At 45.7% G+C, this 26,499-nt stretch overlaps 1 protein-coding gene across 1 annotated transcript in view; it reads left to right on the forward strand.

Annotated features, from left to right (window-relative positions):
- The window catches only part of ELP4 (elongator acetyltransferase complex subunit 4), a 268,089-nt gene that overhangs the window by 50,163 nt on the left and 191,427 nt on the right, over positions 1-26,499 (forward strand). The window contains exon 4 of the mRNA XM_065403949.1: positions 14,144-14,278. Coding sequence (XP_065260021.1) covers positions 14,144-14,278 — 135 coding nt within the window. The remainder of the gene's footprint in view (positions 1-14,143; positions 14,279-26,499) is intronic.

The raw sequence follows: 26,499 nt of genomic DNA on the forward strand, positions 1-26,499 counted from the left end.
ATTGAAATTGAGATCCATTGTGTGGAAATCCAATTGGCATTGAAGGGTGTTCTTTGCATAGAAAGAAAACACAATATGGGAGTCTAACTACGGCCTGGAATTATTATTTTTTCATAGCATAGATCACAGTGAAAATTCCTTTATTTTTCTTGTTTCTAGTTCATTAATTATTAAAGTATGAAAGTACTTATGCGCTTAGGTACACTTTGTACTTATATCCCTAAAAAAGAAAAATTAGAGCTAAGGAATCAATTTGTTTTTCATACTATCTAAGCTATATTGCATTAGCATCTTTTAAGACAATGGATACAGAACCATTAAAACTCCTAGGGTAAAATTTTCAAAAGAATCTAAGTCCCAGTTTTCAACAGTGACTTAAGCACATACATGTCTAAGTCTCGTTGAAAGTCAAATTCCTAAGTGCCTAAGTCGCTTTTGAAAATCAGACGTAGGCTCCTAAATCACTTTAGATGCTTTTGAAAATTTTAATCTTAACCTACTCTTTTGATACAAATGCAGTTGCATATAATTTCACAAAGGCTAATAGCAGTTTGTATATTTATCAGAGGGGATCTTTCATTATTACAGGGCTCTTTCATATAGCCTATTTATAATACAATACAATATTATTGACTGTTTTAGTCATAATAGTGAAATATGAATATAGTGCTGTCACGCTGTCTGGAGTGGTTCATAATTGTGAGTGCCAACCTCAGGCATCCTGTCAAAAAGCAGGGTAGACACCCCAAACTGGTGGTATGTTCTGTAATTAGATTTCACCAACCCAGTAACCAATGTGAACTCCTGGTTCACTGTAAGTCTTACCATGGGGTCACAGACAATTTCCTTAGGCACTACACTCTATCTTGCCACCCAGGCAAGCTGGACTTAGTGATAAATGGTCACTTACATCAACAATCACAAAATAATCAGGTTTCTCCCAGTCCCAAGAGACCAGTCACATACCCCAGATCAATTTGTATCTTAGATCTTATGCCAAAGACAGTACTGGTAGCCAATCGTATAATAAACTAAGGATTTATTAACTAAGAAAAAGAAATGAGAGTTCTTCTTCGAGTGCTTGCTCATGTCCATTCCAATAGGTGGCTGTGCACACCACATACACGATTGTCGGAAGGCTTTTCCCCTGGTGGTACCTGTCAGATCAGCTGTAGAGCCCCCTGGAGTGGCGCCCTCATGGCACCTCATAGGACACTGCTGACCCGCCGCCTGCTCAGTTCCTTCTTGCTGCCACTGACGGACATTGGAGCTTTCTTCAGTCTCTTGCTTCACAAGTGCCTACCTAGTGGTTACCGTCTAGTGTGTTGTAAATAGTTCTTGAAAGTTGTAGTTATAGCTAGCCTCTTTCGGGGGGTTCCCCCCCCTCTCTAGCTCCCCTGACCGGGGTATGCCTTGGTCTCACGGGTTTAAGTTCTGCAAACACTGCAGGAACCCTATGCCCAAGGGTGGTCCACATGCTTCGTGCCTTAAGTGCCTGGGTGAGGGCCATCAAATAGATAAGTTCTCCATTTGCAGGAGCTTTAGATCCGGGACAAAGAGGGTGCGGGACTATCCCCTCAAGCTCCTTTTAATGGAGGCAGCTCTTCACCCTCAGTTGGCACTGGAAGCGGCACTGGTGACATTGGTGTGCAGCGCACTGGCTTTGGTGCGGGACACCTCGTCACTGAAAAAAGACTCCTCCAGGGAGCATTCACACCGCTCCCCAGCTCACAAAGCAGGTTTGAGCATGTGGCATTGCTCTCAGTCCCCGGTGCCGCATAAGAAGAAGGTGGCAGACAGGGGTCGGTCCCCCATCAGGAAACAGCACTGGGATTCCAGTGGGGTGTGTCCTCCATCAGGGTACCCAACCATGGCTTGGCCCTCAGATCCTGGCATCATTGACTCCGGCCCTGCCAGGCGCTCTGTCGAGTCCAGTGCTTGTGAACTCCCCGACTCAGGAGGAGTTGGAGGACAAGACTGATCTCCCCTCCGGATACCTTTGAGGCCGGGCAGGACATTATTGCCATGATGGCACAGTCCCTGGCCCTGCAGGCGCGAGCACTGGCACCGGTCCAGGCGGCGGCGACAGCGCAGTCTACGGCACCTTTTGCGGCACCGCCTCCCATTCAGCACCGGGGCAAGCCAACGATGCTACGGTGATGCTCCCTGTCATTGCAGTACCATTCCCCAGCACTGTTGGGCTCCGCCCCTCCGTGGTCTGGCTCCGACTACTCGTCGGACTCCGATAATGAGTCATCGATCTGCCGACGTAGTCAGTACCAGTCTCAGTCCCGGCACCGCAGATCATAGGGCGTGCCGGTGCTGGTGGTATCCTGGCCCCCACAGTGACAGGGGCCGGTACAGTGGCCCTTTTGGACTCCTTGGGCCTATCATCAGGCTCAAGGGCAGGGCTCTAGGGCCACGTCCGTGGTGTCCGCGCACCATGCTCCTCCTTCAGCCATGTTGGTGCTGTACCATACTCCCACAGCACCAGAAGACCCTCCACGTGACAAGGACCCTGGGTCTTTGCAAGCAGGTGCAACTCTCGAGCCAGCACCCCATGTGGTACCAGCGCCACAGTCCACCTCGAATAGGGCAGACATACACGAGCCAGCCTCCAGGGAGTCTGAGGGTCAGGAGGACCCAGTCCCACAGGCCTAATCATCCTCTTCGCCGGATGAGGCAGTGGCTGGGACCTCCACCACCACACTCCCTGCGATGGACAATAGGGTGCACCAGGACCTTCTTAAGAAGGATGGCCCAAAACTTACACCTCCAGGCTGAGGTGACAGAATGGTGGACATCCTTGCCACGGAGGGTCCTTCTGGGGTAGCCTTGACCTTTATCAAGACCAAAGAAAACACCACAAAGGTGCTATGACAGACCCCGGCCTCCATACCGCCCACAGCCAAAGGGTTGGAAAGGAGGTATTTTGTGCTGCAGAAAGGGTACGAACACCTTTTTACCCACCCTCAGTCTGGAATATTAGTGGTGGATGTGGCGAACCACAAAGATCAGTAAGGTCAACTGGGTCCTGTCCTAAAGTCACGGGATGCTAAGAAGCTGGACCTTTTCGGCCATAAAGTCTACTTGATCGGGGGGCTCCAGCTTCATGTTGCTAATCAGCAAACGGTGCTCAGCCACTACACCTTCAATTCCTGGTGAGCGCTAGCTAAGTTCCAGGAATTGCTCCCATCAGACTCACGCCCAGAATTCGCAGCGCTTCTTGAGGAGGGCAAGGTGGTGTCAAGGACCTCCCTCCAGGCCGCCCTACACTCAGGTGATTCTGTGGCTTGGACCATGGCCACAGCAATCATCATGAGACGGAGTGCATGGTTACAGGTTTTGGGCATACCCCCGGAGGTCCAGAACATCATTCAGGACCTGCCCTTTGACTGTGCAGGCTTGTTTGCTGAGAACACGGACTCCCACTAGTACAGTCTCAAGGGCGACATTGAAGTCCTTAGGGATCCACACTCCTGCACCCCAGAGGAAGCCCTTCAAACCCCTCCCACTTCTACTCTAGACCCCCGAGGCAGGACTCAGCCAGGAGAAGGGGCAGGAATAATAGGAGGTGCCAGTCGCAGTCGTCCTCAGGCCACGGCCAGGGCTCATCCAAACAGCCCCCGGGGCTGAAACCTAACTTTTGACAGTGCACCCAAGGATGGAGCACCAGAACTCAATCCTGATCCTTACCCTCCCTTTGTGAACTGGCTATCCTACTTTTATCGTGCTTGGTCCCAGATCACAACAGATATTCTATCCAGTTCAGTTGCCTTCTGCCTTCCCACCCACCTTTCCCGTCCCTCTTCAGGGACCCTTCTCACAAGCAGCTCCTTCTCTAAGAGGTGCAATCACTCCTCGCTCTGTGGGTGATAGAGGAGGTTCCTCAGGAGTTATGGAGCAAGGGATTTTACTCCTGACATTTCCTTATCCCCAAGGCCAAGGGTGGACTGTGACCTATTCTGGATCTGCGAGACCTCAATGCATTCATCAGGAAAGCCAGGTTTTGCATGGTCTCCCTAGCCTCTATCATTCCTTCCCTGGATCCAGGGGACTGGTACGCCGCCCTTGACATGCAGGACACGTACTTCAATATCTCCATAATCCCAGCCCACAGACGGTATCTTCGCTTGTGGCCAGCAGCCAGCACTACTAGTTCATGGTGCTCCCGTTTGGGCACTCTACAGCCCCCAGGGTGTTCATGAAGTGCATGGCAGTCGTCGCAGCCTTCCTCTGCAAACATCAGGTACAACTATTCCTGTACCTGGATGACTGGCTCATCAAGGCCAAGTCGCAAGCACAAGTGGAGATGCATGTGGCCCTGTCCTGCACCACATTCCTCAGGCTGGGCCTCAAACTAAACATGTCCAAATCCACGCTGGTCCCTACACTGTGTCCAAGAGAGCCCCCTACATAGGGGCTCTCTTGGACACTGCACAAGCCAGGGCATCCCTGCCTGAGCCATGCTTCCAAGTCCTCAAGGATGTTATCAGGAACCTCCGCCAGTTCCCCACAACGGCCAGAAACTCTATGAAGCTGCTGGGGAATATAGTGGCATACACATACGTGGTCCGGCACGCCAGATTACATCTCAGACCCCTCCAGGCGTAGTTGGCTCAAGTGTACAGACCCAGCCGAGACCCACTGGACAGGATAGTTACCCTTCCCCCTCCCATTCTTGAGTCTCTACACTGGTGGCTATGGCCACAAGTGGTCTGTGTGGGTGTTCTCTTTGCCAGACCGCAACCGACCATGTCGCTGGTCACGGACGCCTCGGCTCTGGGGTGAGGAGCGCACCTAGGCAATATCAGAACTCAAGACCTATGGTCGCAAGCAGAACTATCACTGCATATCAACGTGTGGGAGTTGAGGGCGGTCCGTCTGGCATGCCAAGTGTTCCAGAACTACCTTTGAGGCAGATGTGTGTCAGTGATCACAGACAGCACCACAAAGATGTTTTATATAAACAAACAGGGTGGTGCTCGATCCTCACCCCTGTGCCAGGAAGCCCTAGAACTCTGGGAATTTTGCATCGTCAACTCGATACACATACAAGCATCATACCTCCCGGGGGTGCAGAACGAGCTAGCTGACCAATTTAGTCACTCATTCCTCAGTCACGAATGGTCCCTCAGGCCGGACATCGCCCTTTCAATTTTCTAGAAGTGAGCCTTTCCCCTCACGACATGGAGCAACAGGAAGTGCCAGCGGTTCTGCTCCTTCCTGAACCACAGCCCAGGCTCCATCGTGGACACTTTTCACCTCACATTGATGTGTCACATGCTCTATGCGTTCCCGCTCTTCCCTCTCCTACACAGAGTCCTCCTCAAGGTCCACCAGGACAGGGCTTCATTGATCCTCATAGCGTCGGCGTGGCCACGCCAGCACTGGTTCACCATGCTGTTAAGTCTATCGGTCGACAGAACCAGTAACCCATCCCTTATGCCCAGACTTCATCACTCAGGATCATGGCAAGCTCCAGCACCCCAATCTGGAGTCCCTCCACCTCATGGCATGGAAACTCCATGGTTGAACCCATTGGAGCTCCAATGTTCGGACTCAGTGAGAGAAGTTCTCCTGGGAAGTAGGAAGCCTTCCACCCAAGCCACGTATCTGACAAAGTGGAAGTGGTTTTCTATTTGGTCCCTGCAGAAAGGTATCCCACTGCAGCAAGTGTCAATTCACCTAGTTTTGGACTACTTATTGGACCTCAAGCAAGAGGGGCTGGCAATATCCTCTATAAAAGTGAACCTGGCTGCCATCTCAGCCTTCCACCTGGGGCAGCAGGTAGATCTGTCTTTGAAAACCCCATGGTGGGCTGATTCCTTAAGGGCTTGGACAGGCTTTACCCCCACGTGCGGCAACCCGTTTCCCAGTGGGACCTCAACCGAGACTTGTCCAGGCTCATGGGCTCTCCATTTGAACCCATGGCCTCCTGCCTGCTCTCCTATCTCTCTTGGAAGGTTGCCTTTCTGGTGGCTATGACATCAACCAGAAGGGTCTCTGAGCTCAAAGCGCTTACCTTCGAGCCCCCCCATACTGTCTTTTACAAAGACAAGGTGCAACTGCATCCTCACTCTGCGTTTCTTCTACCCAAGGTGGTCTCCCAGTTTCATGTGAATCAGGACATAGTTTTACCGCTCTTCTTCCCTAAGCCTCATGCCACTGGCAGAGAGCGGATGCTCCATTCCCTGGACGTCAGACGTGCCGTAGTCTTCCACATTGAACACACAAAGCCATTTCGTAAGTCACCACACCTCTTTATTGCAATTGCTGAAAGGATGAGAGGGCTTCCCATCTCATCCCACGCATTTTGTCGTGGATCACGTCCTGCATTAGAACATGCTACAACCTGGTCAAAGTTCCACCCCCGCCATTGACGGCGCACTCCACAAGAGCTCAGGCTTTGTCCGCAGCTTTCCTCACTCATGTCCCTGTTCAAGACATATGCAAGGCGGCAACGTGGTCTTCCATCCACACCTTCACGTTGCACCTTGCCATCACCCAACAAGCGAGGGATGACGACACGTTTGGCAGGGCAGTCCTATAATCAGCAACCAAGTGAACTCCGACCCTCCTCAAGAGAGACTGCTTGGGAGTCACCTATTGGAATGGATGTGAGTAAGCACTCGAAGAAGGAAAAACAGTTACCTACCTCTCGTAACTGTTGTTCTTCGAGATGTGTTGCTCATGTCCATTCCAAATCCCACCTTCCTCCCCTCTGTCAGAGTCTTCCAGCAAGAAGGAACTGATCAGGCAGTGGGTCGACAGTGTCCTAAATACACTGCCATGAGGGCTCCACAGCCAACCCAACAGGTACTGCTAGGGGAAAAACCTTTCGACGATCGTGCACGCGACGTGTGCACACACCTGTTGGAATGGACATGAGCAATGCATCTCAAAGAACAACAGTTACGAGAGGTAGGTAACTATTTTTTATTTACAGGTTAAAGCAGGCAACATATAAGCAGAGATGAGTTACAGTCTGTGGTTCCAAAAGGTGACAGAGATGTAGTAATCTGTCTACTGAATGTCTTTTTGTGCTAACCCAGTTTGACCCTCGGAATCTCTGCTTTTGTTTCTTAACTCCAGCCCTTGGGAGAGTCCAAACAACAAGGAGAGAACCATTTCTTCTTGTGACCATTTTTATATGCCCTTCCCCCAGAGTTCAAACCAATGGGATGAGAGCTGCTGCATGTAACTTCTTCATGGGTGGATGGGGTAATTAACAAAGTACTTTGTCCTACAATGGCCCATATAGCCTTGATAGTCCTCCTTGACGGGCAGGGGAACCACTCTCCCTGCTTAGGTGCACAAGTTCAGAGCAGGCATTTTTACAATTATAAACAAAACTTTCATATTGCCTTATAGCATGGAATACAGACATCGCAAGTAAGATTAATGCATGCAGCAACCTACATTTTATAGAGTCTAAATACATCTTTACAAGTCTAACACCTGTCTTAAACAATATTAACATACAGTTGAGCTGGTCCAGTTTCCAGCCATGAATTTATCAGTGCTCAGCTGACACCTACAGACTTGGCAAGAGCTGGCACCTGGTTTACCAGCGTCACCAGTGCACTTTGTGCTTTTTTGTGCTTTGCGTCAGGTTTTCATTTTATGGGACATTTATTCAGGGGAAATTATGACCCAGTTGGCCATGTATGCGTGTAACAGGGTGCTGGCCAGGAGGTTCTGAGCCAGGCCCCTGTTAGCCCAGCTCCAATGAAGAAGCATTAATTGGGGCTGGCGGAGTATGCCACACCTAATGGCTAGAAGAGAAGCACCTGTGGACCTTATTAGCCAGGGGCCTATATAAGGCTGGCAGGGGGGGAAGAGGAAGAAAAGGGAGGAGCCAAGGGCTGTGCATCCCTGCTGGCTGGAGAAGCTAGCTGTCCCCCAGGTTGCTGGTTTGGAGCAGACTGTAAATAGAAGATGGTGGGAGCTGACACTGAAAATAAAAAGCACTGGTGATTGCACTCAGAAGGGGTCTCTGGCTGATTTGTTGCGAGGGCAAGCGAAGGCCTTGTTACAATGCACTACATAGTTTAGTTGATCCAGGTTATGTTGGCATATAGCTGCCAACTTTTGTATATTGCTTGCGCATGTGCACACTTGGGGGGTGCTTGCGTCAGAGCTGCATGTGCTCATCAAGACTGGCTGTCAATGTAAAATGCGGTACACCATGGGTAGGGATCCCAGTGTGCCCTGCATCATCATCTGGCTCAATGGCTTGTGGGATATTTTCGTAGTATTTTTGTGAGATATCAGTGATTTGTCAAGGGATTTCTGGGAGCTGGAGGGTCAAGTTCCTATCATATCACTTTCTCCATCGCATAATGCTTTCCACATTACATAATTTTTACACTTTTAAAAAAATAACTCTCACAGTCCCATGTGCTGCTTTTAGGTCTCCACCATCTCTCTGGTAGAAGCATAGACCCTGCAAAGCTCAGCACAGTTCTCATGAGCGTTGCTAATGCAGGAAGCATGATTTTTATATGTTTGCAGTACATGAACAAGTACTACTGCACCTGGAATTGAGGTGAGGAAGATGCGGAGATGTTCAAGCACAATAAGCAAATGCTGATGGTTTTCATGGAGGAGCTCCACACAGTGGATCGCTGCTTCTGGGCCTGAGAAACAGGCACTGATTGGTGGGATTGCATCATAATGCGAATTTGGGATGACAATCAATGGCTGCAGAACTTTCAGATGTGAAAGGCCACGTTCCCGGATCTGTGTGTGAAGCTTGCCCCAGACCTCCGGCACAGGCACAGCAAAATGAGAGCTGCATTGACGGAGAAGCAAGTGGCTATCAGGCACTGAAAGTTTGCAACACTGGATTACTCTTGGTGAGTGGGCAATCATTTTGGAGTTAGAAAATCCACAATGGAGGCCATTATATTCTAAGTGTGTAAGATCATTAAGTATCTCCTGCTACACAGGACTGTGAATCTGGGTAATATACAGGAAATCGTGGATGGTTTTGCAGCAATGGGGTTCCCAAATTATGTTGGGGCAATTGATGGTAAATAATTCCCTATTCTGGCATCAGCCCACCTTGCCACTGAGTACATCAACAGAAAGAAATAGTTTCTTATGGCTATGCAAGCTCTAGTGGAGAATCAAGGGCTAATATCAACATGGGCTGGTCAGGCAAGGTGTATGACGTTTACATCTTTGAGAACACAGTACTTTTTTTAAAAGCTGCAAGAAATTCTTCTCTGACTATTGGATTACCATTGGCAATGTTGACATGCCAATAGTGATTCTGGCTCATGAAGCTGTACACTGGCCACCTGAACAGTACCAAAGAAAGAGTCAACTACCGGCTCAGCAGGTGCAGAATGACTTTGAATGTGCTTTTGCTAGACTGAATGGATGCTGGTGGTGTTTATTCACTGGACTGGATCTCAGTAATGCAAACGTCTCCTTGGTTGTAGCTGTATGTTGTGTGCTGCATAATACCTGTGAGGCAAAGGGGGAAAAGCTACCACCAGGGTGGAGGGGCAAGGTAGACAGGCTGTCTGCTGAATTTGCACAACCAGAAATAAGGGCTAGTAAAAGAGAGAACAATGGACCTATATGGCTAAAAGAAGTCTTACAAGACCATTTTAACAGTCAGTCATGGTCTAAGTCCCTCTAAGTTGCACACTGCCTATTAAGCCCCACGCAGGGGCTCACAGCTGTGGCAGGGAGAGATGCCCCTTTTCGCAGGCCCCAGCACGGACCTGCCCCAGACTTGCCATGGCTGAGGGAAAGGAGCCCCTCCATCAGCCCATCCCAGGCCCGCCGGAGCTGCCGGGGAGTGGAGCCCCTCCCTTGGCCTAGCCCAGCCCCGCCGGAACTTCTGGGGAGAGGAGCTTCTCCCTTAGCCCAGCCCAGCTCTGCCGGAGCTGCTGCAGCTGGGGAGAGGCACCTCTTCCCCCCGGCCCCAAGCTGCTGCAGCGAGAGAGGGCTGGGGGGAGTCCTCTCTCCCCACCACAGCCCCGGGGAAGCCGGCACCCCAGACCGCTCCGTCCCCACCCCAGAGCCCACCCTCCCCGCACCCTAAACCTCTGCCCCAGCCCTGAGCCCCCTCCTACACCCCAAACCCCTCATCCCGGCCCCCACCCCAGAACCCGCACCCCAACCCTCTGCCACAGCCCTGAACCCACTCCTGCACCCTGAACCCCTCATTCCCAGTCCCACCCCCACCCTGAGCCCACACTCCCAGCCAGAGCCCTCATCCCCCCCACACTCCGAACCCTTCAGCCCCGCCCCATGAATTTTGTTATGTGCACCAATATGAAGGTGGTGTGTCACACATCACCTCCATATTGGTGCACATAACAAAATTCATTCCGCACATGGACGTAAAAAATTAGAGGGGACACTGGTCATGATAGTGTTGTCAGATCCTTTTATGAAATAGTGTCTCTCTTGTGTGATTAAATATAGGTGGATCTTTGCTACCTGCTTTTGAATTCTGTAATGCTTGGTGTAGACCAGGGGTAGGCAACCTATGGCATGCGTGCCAAAGGCGGCATGCGAGCTGATTTTCAGTGGCACTCACACTGCCTGGGTCCTGGCCACCGGACCAAGGGGCTCTGCATTTTAATTTAATTTTAAATGAAGCTTAAACATTTTAAAAACCTTATTTACTTTACATACAACAATAGTTTAGTTATATATTATAGACTTATAGAAAGAGACCTTCTAAAAACGTTCAAAGTATTACTGGCACGCAAACCTTAAATTAGAGTGAATAAATGAAGACTCGGCACACCACTTCTGAAAGGTTGCCGACCCCTGGTGTAGACTAATAAATATATACTGAGTTTCCAAAATAGAACTTTATTGTGTTCAAAGAAACAGGCAACAAAATTTAAGTGCAAACAAGTACGAAATGAAAAATCTGTTACCAGCACTGCAACAGAGTGAACTATATTTTAAACCCAAGGAAAAACAGCAGTAAACAGTGATCATTTATGTTCATGTATGTAAAACCTACTACACTGTAGTAGGTATGGCTACACATGCACCGAGCTGTTGTTTTCACAGGTTAGTGTATTCATAGCTTTAGTTCTCCTTGTGGTTCCCTGGCATGGAGTAGTAGGGTAAGGATGAAAATGTACATCATGCTGTCATCTAGTATGTTGGAGGATGTAGGGAGCACTGAGCATGGAGATCTCCAATGACTGGAAACACTGCTGAGTCCAGGGTCTTTGGGTATGTAGGTCAACAATGTTTTGCAATATCTGAGTTTGTTGCCTGAGCAAACCCATAATGTCCTGGTGTATTTCCCAAAGTGCCTTGGTCCTTTTTCCTTTCCTGAAGCAACCTCTCTCTCTCGCTCTCTCTCTCTCTCGCGCTCTCTCCATTCTTGGTCCTTCTCCAGGGCCACAGTCATATGGTCCCTCTGAGCCTTTGGTTCCTGGTCTAAGACTATACAGGATTGGAATATCTTGGAGAAAATATCTTCCCTAGTCCTCTTTCTCATCCTGATCAGGGTCAGATGTTAAGCAGGCATGGAAGGAGCATCTCTCAAGGACATCATGCCAGAGGCTGCTGATTAAAACAGACCGATCCATCATTAGATTTAGTCACAGTGGACAGGGAAAGATGAGTCTCAAGACTCCTATCTTTTAATAAGAAATGCTAATTGTCACTTTAGTTCTGGAGCACCTAGCTGCAACGTCACTCGGCAGCTCAAACCATAGTGAATACAGTCTGCCCTAGCCTAACGGGGAGGAGGGGAGAGGGGGTGTTCTGTTGCTCAGAAGTTTTCAATGATAGGCACCATTCATCAGGTATGGGTATAGGGACAATGCAGTGAATATTGGCAATATTTTCACAGACAGCAATGATTTTGGATGATCACTTACTCCAGGCAGTGACAAAGGCACAGAGAACAGAGCTACTACTGACATTCCAAAGCCACTTGGGCCTGTATGCTGCTAGCCTGATTACTGCAATTGTGACAGCCAAACTCCTTGCAGAGCGGCATGGGAAAGTCTCCTACTGCAGGAAAAGAAATAAGGCTACAATTCTTCAAGAAAGAATTGCAGAGTATCTCCATGAAAGTTTATCGAGATCTCTCAAGAGGATAAAAGGGACATCTTACTGAGCTAAACAAAGTACTCTGCATGGCTCCCCTGCCTACCCCAACAACCCAAAGAGTTGAAAAGTGGACACAGAGTCTATTTCTCTTTGTTCTACCTCAAATCAGCATTCTGTACTCGGACAGATGTGGACTGTGTAATCAGACTGCCTTACTTTTTTGAATTTATTCCCATACATAATAGTAAAGCAATCAGAAGTCAATTACTTTCTATAAACTTGCAGATGGAGTGGACTCCATTTTTAAATGGGGAAGAATGTTGGGGGAGGGAGGGAAAGAGGGAGAAGGGGTAACAGGCAACAAAAAGTAAAAAAATTATTAGAAAAATGCATGTACACACTTATCTGAGCTCCCTTCCCCTTCATCATCAGGTTCATCTGAGCTCTCCTGGTGGTACAGGCGTGAGTCCACTGGAGTTTCCAACAGCTTGTGGCATGGTTTAAGTCCCCTGCCACGTCTTTTCCTCCCCTCCCCCCGCCCTTTACTCTTCACAGCAGGAGTTTCTGCCTTGGGCTCCTGAGAAGTGTCCACAGTCATCTGCAGGGTGCTGCTGGGGTCATTGACAAGTATGGCATGCAGTTCATTATAACAGCGGCAGGTCTGTGGGACAGCACCAGATTTCTTGTTGCCCATTCTCACCTTCTGGTAAAAGTTCCTTCACTTTCACTCATCCCTGTTGTGACACCATTTCTGTATCCTCTGTGCCATCTGCACATTGATGTGGATATTTCTATTGCCATTCCACAGATGTGCTTGCACATCCTCTTCTCCCCACAGGCCAAGGAGATCCAAAGACTTCTTGTCTGTCCCACTTTATCTGCTAGGTCTCTATGTGGATGGTCAGATACATACACCAAAAATGAACTGGTAGGAATGTTTGCCAAGGTGGACAACTAGGAAAAGGCATTTCAAAAACATGCAGATGAGTTTTGGGGCACAGGCAAGGCGGACTTCTGGTCTATGGCCCCATGGCCAGTGAAGTTCAAAATTGTGACCGAAGCAACGCTGTAGCTGGGCACAGTGGGATAGCGGCTGGAGGACTGTTAGGGTTGACATATGTAATGCAGTGTCTACACTCCCACTGCATCAACCTGAGTGGGTTGACCAAGGCTCTGCAATGCTCAGGAAGGTAGCGTTAATGCATCACTGTAATGCATGCATCAGCAGAAGACAATTTTTGGTGTAGATGTGCATAACTAGGCTTTCTCAGGTCAACTTATGTCAACCAACTTTGTAGTGTAGACGAGGCCAAAGTGTCTCAGAAGGGTAAAGGGCCATGCGCTAGCTACCTGCATCACAAGAGAGGAAACAGGCTCCACAGAGCTGCTACATCCCAACTTGCACAGGTGTGGGTGTCAAGGGGAATAAAAACCTTGGTTGCCCCACAACCATCTCTCATGCCCTCGTAGGCCATAACTGTGCCTGTGTATTGGGAATGTATGTGGTGCTGGGTATCAGTCTGGTGCAGTTTACTCCCTCATCAGAGCAGCAAGGTAACAACACACTCTTCTTTACTCTAGATCATGGCAAACTAAGATTGAGCCCTCATTGACAGAATTGCTCAATCAGTAACACCCAGTTTTTGAAACAACAACAGCTGCATTAGCAACTTTTATAAATTCAAAGTTTTAAAATATTTGTATCTTCTTTTTGTTCCTTGAATTGACTTTCATGCTTGTTTCATTGTTAATAGTCTGTAGTTAACAGTGTGGTCCTCCCCTCATGGTTAGTGGGAAAGGAAAATGCAGACCATGTGTTATGGCTTCTATTCTGCGTCCTTACAATATATAATGTTGTGCAGTACTTTTTTGGTTGTAATGATTAGAAAACATTTTTCAACTTCGAGTGTGCTTTGTAGCATGCAGTATGTACTATCTGTCTTATTTTAATCACATGTTGGTATCAATTTATAACTGTTCATTTTTATCAAATAATCCTGCTAGTTTGCAGTGTTTCTTTAGGTGGGGGTGAAAAGTCTTGACCACCTTTTCTACTCTAACTACCTGATACTGTTTCATTTTCTCAATTTAGGAGCTTCCAGCACCTTTGTTTGATGATGTCCACAAAAACCAAGTGGATGAGAAAGAAACAGCTATTAAGTCTAAACAGGAATCTCAGGAATCCTTGAAAATAGCCTGGCGTTACCAGAATTTACCAAAAATGGAGGTAAATAGGTTTAGTATTATATCTGATGTTATCCTATACTTTGATATTAAGGGTAAAATTCACTCGTTCTATAAGTATAATCTCTGAGTAGAACCCAGACCATGGAAGTGTTTTCAAACTGTGCTAAAAGGTTGCCTCAGGAGCGCAAACTATCAGTTACCAATACATATCTTGATTAGCAAAGATACAGAGAGATGAGAAATGCAGTTTACTATGTTGCATGACGTCCAGATGTACTTAACTTCTGAAAAGAAAGCCAGAAAATTAAAATATTTAAGCACCAAAGGCTGGTGAATGTAACACTGTTTCAGACAACTTTTTAAACCTAAAGATACCAGTAGTATTTTTATTGAACATTTTTCTAAATGTATCTATTCATAGTGGTATGTGTAGGTTGAATGAACAGTACTTATTAGATCCCTCTAGTGAAAATACTTTATTGATGCGAACTGTTGACTTGCTTATCCATGTGCGTAATAAGTAAAGTAAGCACTTGAGATTATATCAGCTTCACTGTCACTAGAAACTAATCGCTGTGAAGGTGGCATGTAAGACACATGCCCAGTGGTCACTTCTTCAAAGTTTACAGCTGTTAGTATTTTATGAATTAGGTTTTTCCTTAGTCTAGTTACTTTCTTGTTTAATCTAATTGTGCAGTCAAACCTTACAAAAATTATAGCATTTTGGACTACACAACAACAAACTTCTCTCTTTTTTTTTGGTGCTGTTTGGCTTAAGTATGTTATACTGTGATTTAGATGTAATCATAACTGCCTAGTAAGTTAGCCATATTCTAAAAAAATATAATTGGAATGTGACAAAATGATCTTACAAGGCTTGGCATGTTTGGTTTTCTCTGAAATTGTACAGACATGGCTATATATTTTGTGTCAGAGAAGACTTATATATGGTGACATGCCAAATCAAATAGCCTCCAGCATGATCATATAATCTCATCAATTTTATTCATGTAGAGCTTGCTGTACCACTCTGAACCATTACAAAATATAGTTTGTGTTTTATCCAGTAATGTAAACTAAATTCATAATACAATGATGTACAAACAATTGATTGTCACTATTTCAGTACTAAAAGTCCTGGGTCTAACAGAACAAAAAGCTGCATATAATAACCCAAAACAGGCTTACTCTAGTCCTCTAATATATTATTTAATAGAACACCATGCACTCGTCCTTGGTTATCACAGATGGGATTTGCATGTTGAAAGTTGTAAACTAATAACTGACTGATCTAGAACAGCTGTACAATCTTATAAGGTGTGATTCCGTCATTACCATCAAAATTTTCTTACAATTTTTTAATTTTTTCACAATTATGTACTAGAACAGCGGTCTCCAAATTTTTTATGTTACGTCCCCCCCCCTTACCTGTAATGTAATCTGTGTATGCCCCTCCCCCAGGAGCCGGGGCTGGGAGTGGGACTGCGGTTGGGAGCCGGGGGCTGAGGCCAGGGCCAGAGCTGGGGCCAGAGAACAGAGCCAGGGGACGTGGCTTGGAGTTGCGGCCGGGAGCAGAGCTGTCATCGGAGCCAGGGGCTGAGGCTGGGGGCAGGGTTGGGGTGCGGGGAGGGCTGGGACTGGAGTGGAGCTGTGGGCAGATTAGGGCTAAGCGGCACTCCCTCTACCTGTAGAGGCTGGCCTGGGCCTCTACATGACCCCCAAACTTTCCTCCTCATCCCCTTTGGGGAGTGTGCCCCACATTTGGGGGCCACTGTATTAGAATGCTTGTTTGTTTTCAAGTAAATGCTAAATTGCCAAAAACGTATATGAAATATAAGACTTGAAAATAAAGCTATAGTTGTTAAAATAATGGTCAAATGGAAATTTCTTTTAAAAATATATCAGTTAGATGAAAGTAATCTCAGTGATCAGAAATACTTGATGGCTTGTTGAATGATGCAATATACACTTATTGGCTGTTTGGAAGTAATAACTCGCGCAGCACCTCTGTCCCTCTGATAGTTTTAATATACCTAGTAATAGCTGTTAAGTATTTCAGTTTCCATTAATTCATGTGTGTTGACTGATTAGAAATTCCTGTCAAAAGGAAACCAATAAAACTTTTTTTTTTTAAAAACCTATTTTCCAACCAGCTTTAGTGCTTATATTTTAAAATTATATTTACAAATAGTTGCATGGTATAAGAAGGTTATAAAGAGTAAACTGTTTTTTTTTTAAATGTTTTAAAGGGCTCTAAATGTCAGCTGAAAACGTATCTAGTCAATATCTCTTTTTATGCGAGGCGTAAAAGTTGTCTTGTTAGTGGTTCTGTTAACTAATTTAATTTTTAGTTGTAAGTAACCAAAGAGATTTCTGTTGTGGAGATGGCTCAGTTATTCCCTTTCCCTTCCTAAAAACAGGTTTAATAAGCTGTTAGCCAGCTCATAAATATTTCATATTATGTATCATGTTTAAATTAGTAGTCCTGTCTTGAACAGTGTAGTTTATATGTGTAAATATGAATATATTCTTTATATCCTAGATAAACTATAGATTTATAGGTAATCAGTCAAAAGGAATTGGATACTGTGTGTACGTGCTGCATACAATTACCAATTTAAAAGGTTCTTTTCTCTATATCCAGGGATACACTCATTTAAACTCTTGGTAAAAACATCAGGTATAGCCTAGTTTGCAATGAAAAGGTATAGTGGTTTTTTTCCCCTTTTTTGTTTGAATAAACTGCTTGTGTTCTTGGGGCAATATATAAACTGTCACAGCATGAAATCAATTTTCTGCCTTGATTCTCCCAAATCTGAGATTTCTAGCACATTAGTATTGCAATTAGAATCATTAACAGCAGACGGTAGCATAAAAGCACATTCTGCTCACTGACAATTTAGTGTCTTTTTCTCCTTGTGCAGACGAGTTCGTAGGAATCCAATAAAGAACTGGCTTGAATTTACAATCCAGAAATAAATTTATCTCTCAAATTTAAGAAGAATGAAAAGTCTCTCTCTCTCTCTCTCTCCCCTCTTCATGGCCAGTCTGCTAACACAGATTATTCATGCTTACTTGATTCAGGTGGGTTTTTTGCAAGCTTCCCCACTAGGCCTGGGAATGTGGTACATTGAAGCCTATTCAAGGCTTCTAACATAGACTGAGCTTTTATTGCGTGGTGTTTTATTATAGCCAAATCCTAGTCTCCACCCAGTTTGTAGGCACTGTGCTCATTCTTTTGAATTAAGAAAGGTTATCACCTACCTTAATCCATGCAGCAGTGTGGATTAAGGACACCAATGTGCCCCAGGATTCTCAAAGAGGATCCTGGAAACTTCTTGTTTCTTCTTTTTTGCTGTCTTTACTAAACTCTATTGGGCCTCAGTGAGGATTTGCATCTGAAATGGGCAACCTGGAGCTTTTCTCAATGAAGACATCAGATCAAAGTTCAGTTAGTCAAGGCCTTTCTAAAACATTAAGGGGGCTTGGACGTACACAATAAAAAGATGAGCCCTGGCAGAGATTGCAGTAAAAACATTGTGTTCTGTAATCCGGATAAAGGATAGATTATAGGCCAAAGAACAGCCCCTTTTTAAATTGCTTTCAGAACCCTCATACTAAATAACTTTACACTTTGTATTTAAATATATATTTTACCGTAATAGTTTGAGTTTTATTTTGTAATTTAGAATGTAATTTCTAGTAAGTAAAATTAAAGCCGTAATTTTAGAGACCTCACAGGTTTCTTATAAATATATTAAATGTTTTAGATCTTTTATAGAATAAGAAAATGGTCTATTAGTGAAGACCAAGGACTTCTTAAGACTTTTTTTTTTTTAAAGACTAAAAGGTTGTTTTTTTCTGTGTTTATAGTTTTAACATTTTGTATTCTCTGACAGCTAACCCAGCCTAATATGCATTTTAGTTTTCAGGCATTAACTTGGTAATTCCCAAATATAAAATGTAAATAAATTCAAATAATATAGTTTTAATTAAATCTGTGATTTTAAGGTGTTTTTAAATTTGAAACATGAAATAAAAACTAGGAAAATGCCTAAAAATGTTTCCTTCAAAAAAGTAATAATGATACCTTGATACTAACCAGGTCTGGTCTGTGTGTGTATTCAAAGTCTCATATGTTTATTTTAATGACAAAACCATGTCTTATTATTTTTACTCCTTTTAGAGCTGTCGAATCCATATAATGATTAGAATGGAAGCTAAATTCTTTTCTGGTTCATATTTAACAAATGTGTAAATGTTGTAAATTCCAGTTTCAGTACTACATTTTGCTCTTCGTTCCACTTATGCTATCCGGTTGTTTTCAGTGAGGGAGGCACAATTGTAATTTAGGGCAGAATTTGTCCCAGAGAATCCTCATTACTGATGACAATGCACAAGTCAGAAAGAACCCAGCTCAATTTTCAGATGCTTGGTTGAGTTTGCAGTATTGGAACTTTTTAAAATAACTAAACAAAAACTCATCTTTTTTGTGTAAAATGAGGGAAAGTGTTATAGAAGCTATTGAGAAACCCTAAACATAATATCTACTCATGCTATTTTTAGTCACTTCTCAGGGTGCAACTACACTGTACGTGCAAAGCAAAATGCATTTTCATTTCATCTATTGCTTCTGGTTTTTGCGCAGATGAACTTTTTAATCTGCTGCACAGTGTCATGACTTTCAAAGTTAAATCTGTGTTGCTTTACACGGACTACGGAGCATGCATATTTAAAAACTGCTTAGTGCCAGCCCTTGGCCTAAGTCACTGAATTTTATACTTAGGCTATGTTTATACTAGTGGGTATACTCATTTACCTGACTCTGTACATCGTTGTGCATGCTTCCCATACCTATGCCAAGTGTTCACATTTACCTGTGTTCACACTGCTGTTTTTGTTACGTGACGTTAATGCTACCATTTCAAGGTCAGTATCCCAGGGTCCTGTGCATCACAGGGACACACTCTAGGAACCACTTTGCTGAGGTGGTGTTTCTTCTGTCCCCTGACTTCACACATTTACAAATGGCAATTCCTGCTCACCTCTCCCTCCTTCCAAAGTGGGTGGAAGATATGGGGTAGCTGGATGATGATCTGGTTCTACTCCTGCTCCTTGTTGCAGGACAAATGTTTATGAAGTGGAGTAGGTGATCAGCAAGATGCAGGATGGAATCTGGGGAGAACTTTCGGAGACACTGAAGTTGACTGACCGTGAAGGTGAATGACAATCCATTCTGGTCCTATGGAATAGATATAGTGAATGCCAGTATTGCCACAGTATACCCATGGGTGAACCATCACTTCTGGTGCAGGAGAACTAGCATGATGCAGTGGAATCATATAGTTTTGGAAATTTTGGGTGAGCAGCAGCAGCTTTAGAACTTCCAAATGAGGAAACCGACCTCCATAGAGCTGTGTGTTGAACTTGCAGTATACTTCCAGTGCCAGAATTTCTTATTTAGGGAAGCCATACCAGTGCAGAAGTGGATGGCAATTGCGCTGTGGAAGCTAGCAACACCAGGTGGCTATTGGTCAGTTGCAAATCACTGTCCACTGTCAGGATTGTGATTGTGTAGGTTTGCAAAGCAATTAACAATGTGATCTACCTACAGGTGGTGTTTATAAGAAAAGTTCCAGAAATAATATTTGGATTTGAGAGGCTGGGTTTCTGAACTGTGCAGGGGCCATCGATGGCACCCACATCCCAATATTTTGCCCTCCAAAAGGGGTGAGTGAGTATGTGAACCAAAGATGTTACTAATCACTCGTTCTACAAGGCTTACTTGACCACAGAGGCAGATTCATAGAATCATAGACGATTAGGGTTGGAAGAGACCTCAGGAGGTTATCTAGTCCAACCCCCTGCTCAAAGCAGGACCAATCCCCAACTAAATCATCCCAGCCAGGGCTTTGTCAAGGCGGGCCTTAAAACCTCTAAGGAAGGAGATTCCACCACCTCCCTAGGTAACCCATTCCAGTACTTCACCACCCTCCTAGTGAAAAAGTTTTTCCTATTCATGAATACCGACATTGGAAACACTGGAAAAGCTGATGAAACCAGGGTGCTGAAGAGATCGGGGTAGTTCTTGAGAGGTGGGGGGAGAAGGGACTTTATTTCTCAGAAACTATATGGTTTTTCATGGTAAGTTTGTGCCATCAGTTATTTTGCAGGACCTCACTCCTAACTTGGCTCATGAAACCATATCTTGAAATCAGTGACCTTGGAAAAAGGGAATTCAGTTACAAACTCAGTAGCTACAGAATCGTCATGGAGTGTGCATTTGTTAAGCTGAAAGCTCATTGGAGCTACCTATGCACCCATCTGGATGCCAGTGCGGACAACATTGTTCACATAATTGTCACCTGCTGTGCACTCCATATTGTTTATGAGGATAAAGGGGAATGCTTCCATTCATAGAATCATAGAATATCAGGGTTGGAAGGGACCTCAGGAGGTCATCTAGTCCAACCCCCTGCTCAAACCACGACCAATCCCCAACTAAATCATCCCAGCCAGGGCTTTGTCAAACCTGACCTTAAAAACCTCTAAGGAAGGAGATTCCACCACCTCCCTAGGTAACCCATTCCAGTGCTTCACCACCCTCCTAGTGAAAAAGTTTTTCCTAATATCCAACCTAAACCTCCCCCACTGCAACTTGAGACCATTACTCCTTGTTCTGTCATCTGGTACCACGAAGAACAGTCTAGATCCATCCTCTTTGGAACCCCCTTTCAGGTAGTCAAAAGCAGCTATCAAATCCCCCCTCATTCTTCTCTTTTGCAGACTAAATAATCCCAGTTCCCTCAGCCCCTCTTCATAAATCATGTGCTCCAGCCCCCTAATCATTTTTGTTGCCCTCCGCTGGACTCTTTCCAATTTTTCCACATCCTTCTTGTAGTGTGGGGCCCAAAACTGGACACAGTACTCCAGATGAGCCCTCACCAATGCCGAATAGAGGGGAATGATCACGTCCCTCGATCTGCTGGCAATACTCCTACTTATACAGCCCAAAATGCCGTTAGCCTTCTTGGCAACAAGGGCACACTGTTGACCCATATCCAGTTTCTTGTCCACTGTAACCCCTAGGTCCTTTTCTGCAGAACTGCTGCCTAGCCACTCGGTCCCTAGTCTGTAGCATGGGATTCTTCCGTCCTAAGTGCAGAACTCTGTTGAACCTCATCAGATTTCTTTTGGCCCAATCCTCTAATTTGTCTAGGTCCCTCTGTATTCTGTCCCTACCCTCCAGTGTATCTGCCACTCCTCCCAGTTTAGTGTCATCTGCAAACTTGTTGAGGGTGCAATCCATGCCATTCTCCAGATCATTAATGAAGATATTGAACAAAAACGGCCCCAGGACCAACCCTTGGGGCACTCTGCTTGATACCGGCTGCCAATTAGATATGGAGCCATTGATCGCTACCCGCTGAGCCCGATGATCTAGCCAGCTTTCTATCCACCTTATAGTCCATTCATCCAGCCCATACTTCTTTAACTTGCTGGCAAGAATACTGTGGGAGACCGTATCAAAAGCTTTGCTAAAGTCAAGGAATAACACGACCACTGCTTTCCCCTCATCCACAGACCCAGTTATCTCATCATAGAAGGCAATTAGGTTAGTCAGGCATGACTTGCCCTTGGTGAATCCATGCTCACTTTCTGATCACTTTCCTCTCCTCGAAGTGCTTCAAAATTGATTCCTTGAGGACCTGCTCCATGATTTTTCCAGGGACTGAGGTGAGGCTGACTGGCCTGTAGTTCCCCGGATCCTCCTCCTTCCCTTTTTTAAAGATGGGCACTACATTAGCCTTTTTCCAGTCATCTGGGACCTCCCCCGATAGCCACGAGTTTTCAAATATAATGGCCAATGGCTCTGCAATCACATCTGCCAACTCCTTTAGCACCCTCAGATGCAGTGCATCCGGCCCCATGGCCTTGTGCTCGTCCATCTTATTTCTAAATAGTCCTGAACCACTTCTTTCTCCACCGGGGGCTGGCCACCTCCTCCCCATACTGTGCTGCCCAGTGCAGTAGTCTGGGAGCTGACCTTGTTCATGAAGACAGAGGCAAAAAAAAGCATTGAGTACATTAACTTTTTCCACATCCTCTGTCACTAGGTTGCATCCCCCATTCAGTAAGGGGCCCACACTTTCCCTGACCACCTTCTTGTTGTTAACATACCTGTAGAAACCCTTACTCTTAACATCCCTTGCTAGCTGCAACTCCAAGTATGATTTGGCCTTCCTGATTTCACTCCTGCATGCCTGAGCAATATTTTTATACTCCTCCCTGGTCATTTATCCAATCTTCCACTTCTAGTAAGCTTCTTTTTGGTGTTTAAGATCAGCAACGATTTCACTGTTAAGCCAAGCTGGTCGCCTGCCATATTTACTATTCTTTCTACACATCGGGATGGTTTGTTCCTGCAACCTCAATAAGAATTCTTTAAAATACATTCTGAGTGGGCACAGAACAAATCTGGTTTACAAACTGTGTACAGGCAGCTAGATCCCACCCACATGCACATTGGTCCTGGTTCCCAGCGAGCAAGGGAAATCAGGGATGCCATATGTGCACACATCTTAGAACAGCAGGGAAGCAGAGGGTGATATCTGCCGAGGGATCACACCCTGCACAGCAGCTGGAAAAAAAATATGAGGGAACACTGGCAGATACTTGTGAGGGTTTTGTTCCCCTGTAGCGGATGGTCATGGGCAGTTTGTTCTTGAGATTATTCACCCATTACAGACAATTATAATAGGACGCCTCTTCTGGGTTAACACCTTTGGGATTGGGTTTGTGCTATTGAGGGTGGTGCCCACGTTGTACTGCATTCATTGGGCAATGCTTTTGTCTTAAATGTTCACATTTGTTTACAAACCTGTTATTGGGAGCACTCTCTCTCTCTCTCTTAACAATCTTAATGACATTTGATTGAGGGGGTTCACCCTCCCCTCCTCTCCCGTTCATTGTTGTTGGTGCCAACTGCACTTAATGGCTGTTATGGAGCACTAACTCCAAGGTTGAAACAGGTCAAGGTTTGGCGGGATGGGGGAGGGAGAGAGAGACAGGAGGAGGAGGATCTGTTTACTCACTGGGTAGTGGCAGATGCCCGTATTGTTACTTCAGTTGTGTTTCATTGTTCTGTATATGAACCAAGCTATAAAGATGTTTTAGCTACCTATTTTCTGTGTTGTGAGTTCTTTTGCTTTTAAAACCCGAATGTTTTCTGTAACCATATAACAATGCACTTTCGTCATCCCTCCCGTATATCTTTGGATATTTCTTAACCTGGCAGGGGTTGAGGGGGATAGACAGAAAAGTGTTTGCAGTATGAGAGTACCAGACAGTTACATTATTTCAATTCATGTGCTGTGAATTGTGGGACCCAATGCCGAACCTGAAAACATCTTATGTCTATCAGACACAAGACAAAGAAACTATAACATTTATTAAAAAGTAGTATATGGAATATATAATTGAAATAATAAAAAGGAAATGCAAACCACCAGAACATAATGGAACTGACTCATGAACAATGGTCAAATGTTAATGTCTGCAAACTTATTTCTTTGCCTCCTTCTGACTGGGGGGGGGGGAGACAACTGTGGAAAAATTGTTCTTGGGGACAGCTGGGGACATCTCCTGCGTGGGGTTTGCGGGGTGGGCACTTGGTGGGCTTCAGGGACTCCTGCAGGCTTGTTCTCTTTCTGGAAGCTCAAGGGGTTCATCTTGTGTTAGGTGGCAGTGGGGGGTGTGGTACCAGGAGTCCTGCAGGCTCCTCCCGGTCACTGCAGGGGTGGGAGTTGGTCCTCTGTCTCAGCAGCATCCTGCGCAGCAGTCAGAGGAGGAGCTGGTGGTGCCAGTTCACAGAGAGGTGCAGTGGCCATGGCAGCAGGCACACCCCAAACTCGTTCAGCCACCAGTTCTATGAGCCTATCCATTAGGGCATGCTCCCATTCCCTAAGGCGTGCCTCCTGCTCCCTGCATCGGTTCATCAGTGTCTCTTCCTGCTGAAGAGCCCAATCATGCCATGCCCTAAGGAATTGAAACTGCTCCTGGTTCCGCCTGTCTCTGCCTATGAGCAGGTCCTCCAAAGTCCTTCTCTGTCTGCCTCTGCTGTCTCTGGGGGGCTGCTCCCACCCTCCTAGTGAAATGGTTTCCCTCTAGAGAGCCAAAGGTCCTGCCAGTTCAAAGGCAAGGGAAGCGTTATTTTTTTTTTCCTTTGGTAGAAGACAAGAAATACATAGCAAAGCTATGTTACATGGGGAAAGGCCATAATATTGATACTTCTCAGCATTCCAGAAATGTGACTTTGGCTCTCTCTTTGGTTCTCAGACAACTTCTGCAGCCTCCAAGGAAGTAGCAGAGGCTAATAATAGTAAGATACACGTACTAATGTTTTTAAAAAAAATTAATTTCCATAGTGTCTTGAGGGGTGACAGTTCCTTCCAGGGGCTGTGTTATGAGTTTGCAATTTCTTCTTTAAAGGCTGACCAGCCTTTGGAGTACATACCAGTTTTCAAGGTACCAGACAAGAGAGAGAGCTTTCTAGTCTTGTGAAGCACATCTGGGTCTCTGCCAGAGAGCTGTTTCTACTAATGGTCATCCCTCTACATATTGCTGAATGGAGGGATTTGGTAAGCTGTGAAGGTGGACCAAGCAGATTTGCACTGCTCTCGAACTTCAAGGGCTAGCTGGAGTTTATGCTACACCAGAAATGTGCTGAAATATGCCTAAAAGACTAGAAGACAATAAAACTGGAAATAGACTATAGTCTCAGCTAGCATTCAGAGTTTCCATGGAATGGGAGAAGTGAGCCATGAACACTATCCACCTACCCCTGGCATTACCAAAAAATCCTGCCCTTGGCCTGGCTAAGAAGGGCAAAATGGATGGGAAAGAAAGAGACCCACCACAACTTTATTTTGTTCCGTAAAGTTTCAGATCAGCATCACAAGCCCCTTGCCTCATCACAGCAAAATGGTGCCACACTGTTTATCCAACCAACAGGCCAGATCCTTCCCCCATCCCTGTTTATCCCAGCTTATGCAGTATGGTGAGGTGTGTAGAACGCTAACAATTTTTATAATCTTTCAAGGGAGAAAGGACTGCTGTGACATTCCTCAGACAACCTAAGTGTTCCCTTCCCAGACCTAACCCCCATTTATGCATAGCTACTGTTTGTAAGGGGACAGTAAGATCTGGGATTGGGGGGGAAGGGGAATTCAGTGAAACTGTGTAATCTTCCAAGGGACAAAAGGCAGCTCTTACTAACTTATGGCAACCAATTATATCATCACCCAACTGGGACCTTTCTAAACCATCCCTCTCCCTTCCTCCAGTCTGCACTGCCCCCCAGAGCTTTGCTGCCTGCATGCTGGCTGAGAAATGCACAGCTACAAGGGCACAAAGATTGTTCCTTAATAATCTGTTTTCTAGCTTCTGCCAAATGCATAATAGTGGTTCATGGGAAATCAATAAAAATCAGTTATTATAGCCGGGTCTTGCTCAGGGCCAATTTTGGGTAGAGTGACTGGAGCAAATGCTAGGCTTAAAATCAGCAATGTAGCAACAGAACAAGAGGGGATATTGGTGGGGAGGGTGTAGATCCTTTGTAACTTACCAGCTGTGGATTCTGTTTCCTGCCACAGCTGGAGGAGTGGGGGAATTGCTCAACTGGCTCCTCCAGGTAGAGGTCCAAAATGCCCTGGAAGACAAGGAACATGTCATCCTCCATGTCCCTGCTGCCTCCTTGCCGTGACCGGGGTATCCTCTTGAACAATGAGGATGGTGGAGTTGAGGAAGGGGTCTTGAGCTACTTTCGGCTCTGTACCAGGAGCCCTTGACAGCAGCCAGTCCAGCTTGTCACAGAAGAGACATGCACAATGAGCCCTTCTGTAATGTCTGTTAGTCTTTTGCCTTCCTATATAGGAGCCTCAGGCACTTGATGCGTTCCTGGCACTGAGCCAGAGTCCACTCAGTGCTCTCCAGCTCCAACCTCTGAAATTTCCTGATACAGGTGAATATTCCTGATGCTCTGGGTGAAGAAATATGGAGGACAGTGTACTCCAACCACATGTGGACTGCACCTGGGGGTGGTTGGCTGGGCAAGGGCTGTTCTTGGAGCAGGATCCATGTTCACGTGTACTGAACAAAAGCGTGCAGCAGAGAACGGTTCTCATGTGGTCGGTGCAGCTTGCTACTATTGCTGAAAATAGGCTGGCGATGGTAGGGGATACAGGGACCTTCAAAGACCGG

The sequence above is a fragment of the Emys orbicularis genome, chromosome 4 (genome assembly GCF_028017835.1).
Source record: "Emys orbicularis isolate rEmyOrb1 chromosome 4, rEmyOrb1.hap1, whole genome shotgun sequence".
NCBI classification, from domain to species: Eukaryota; Metazoa; Chordata; order Testudines; family Emydidae; genus Emys; species Emys orbicularis.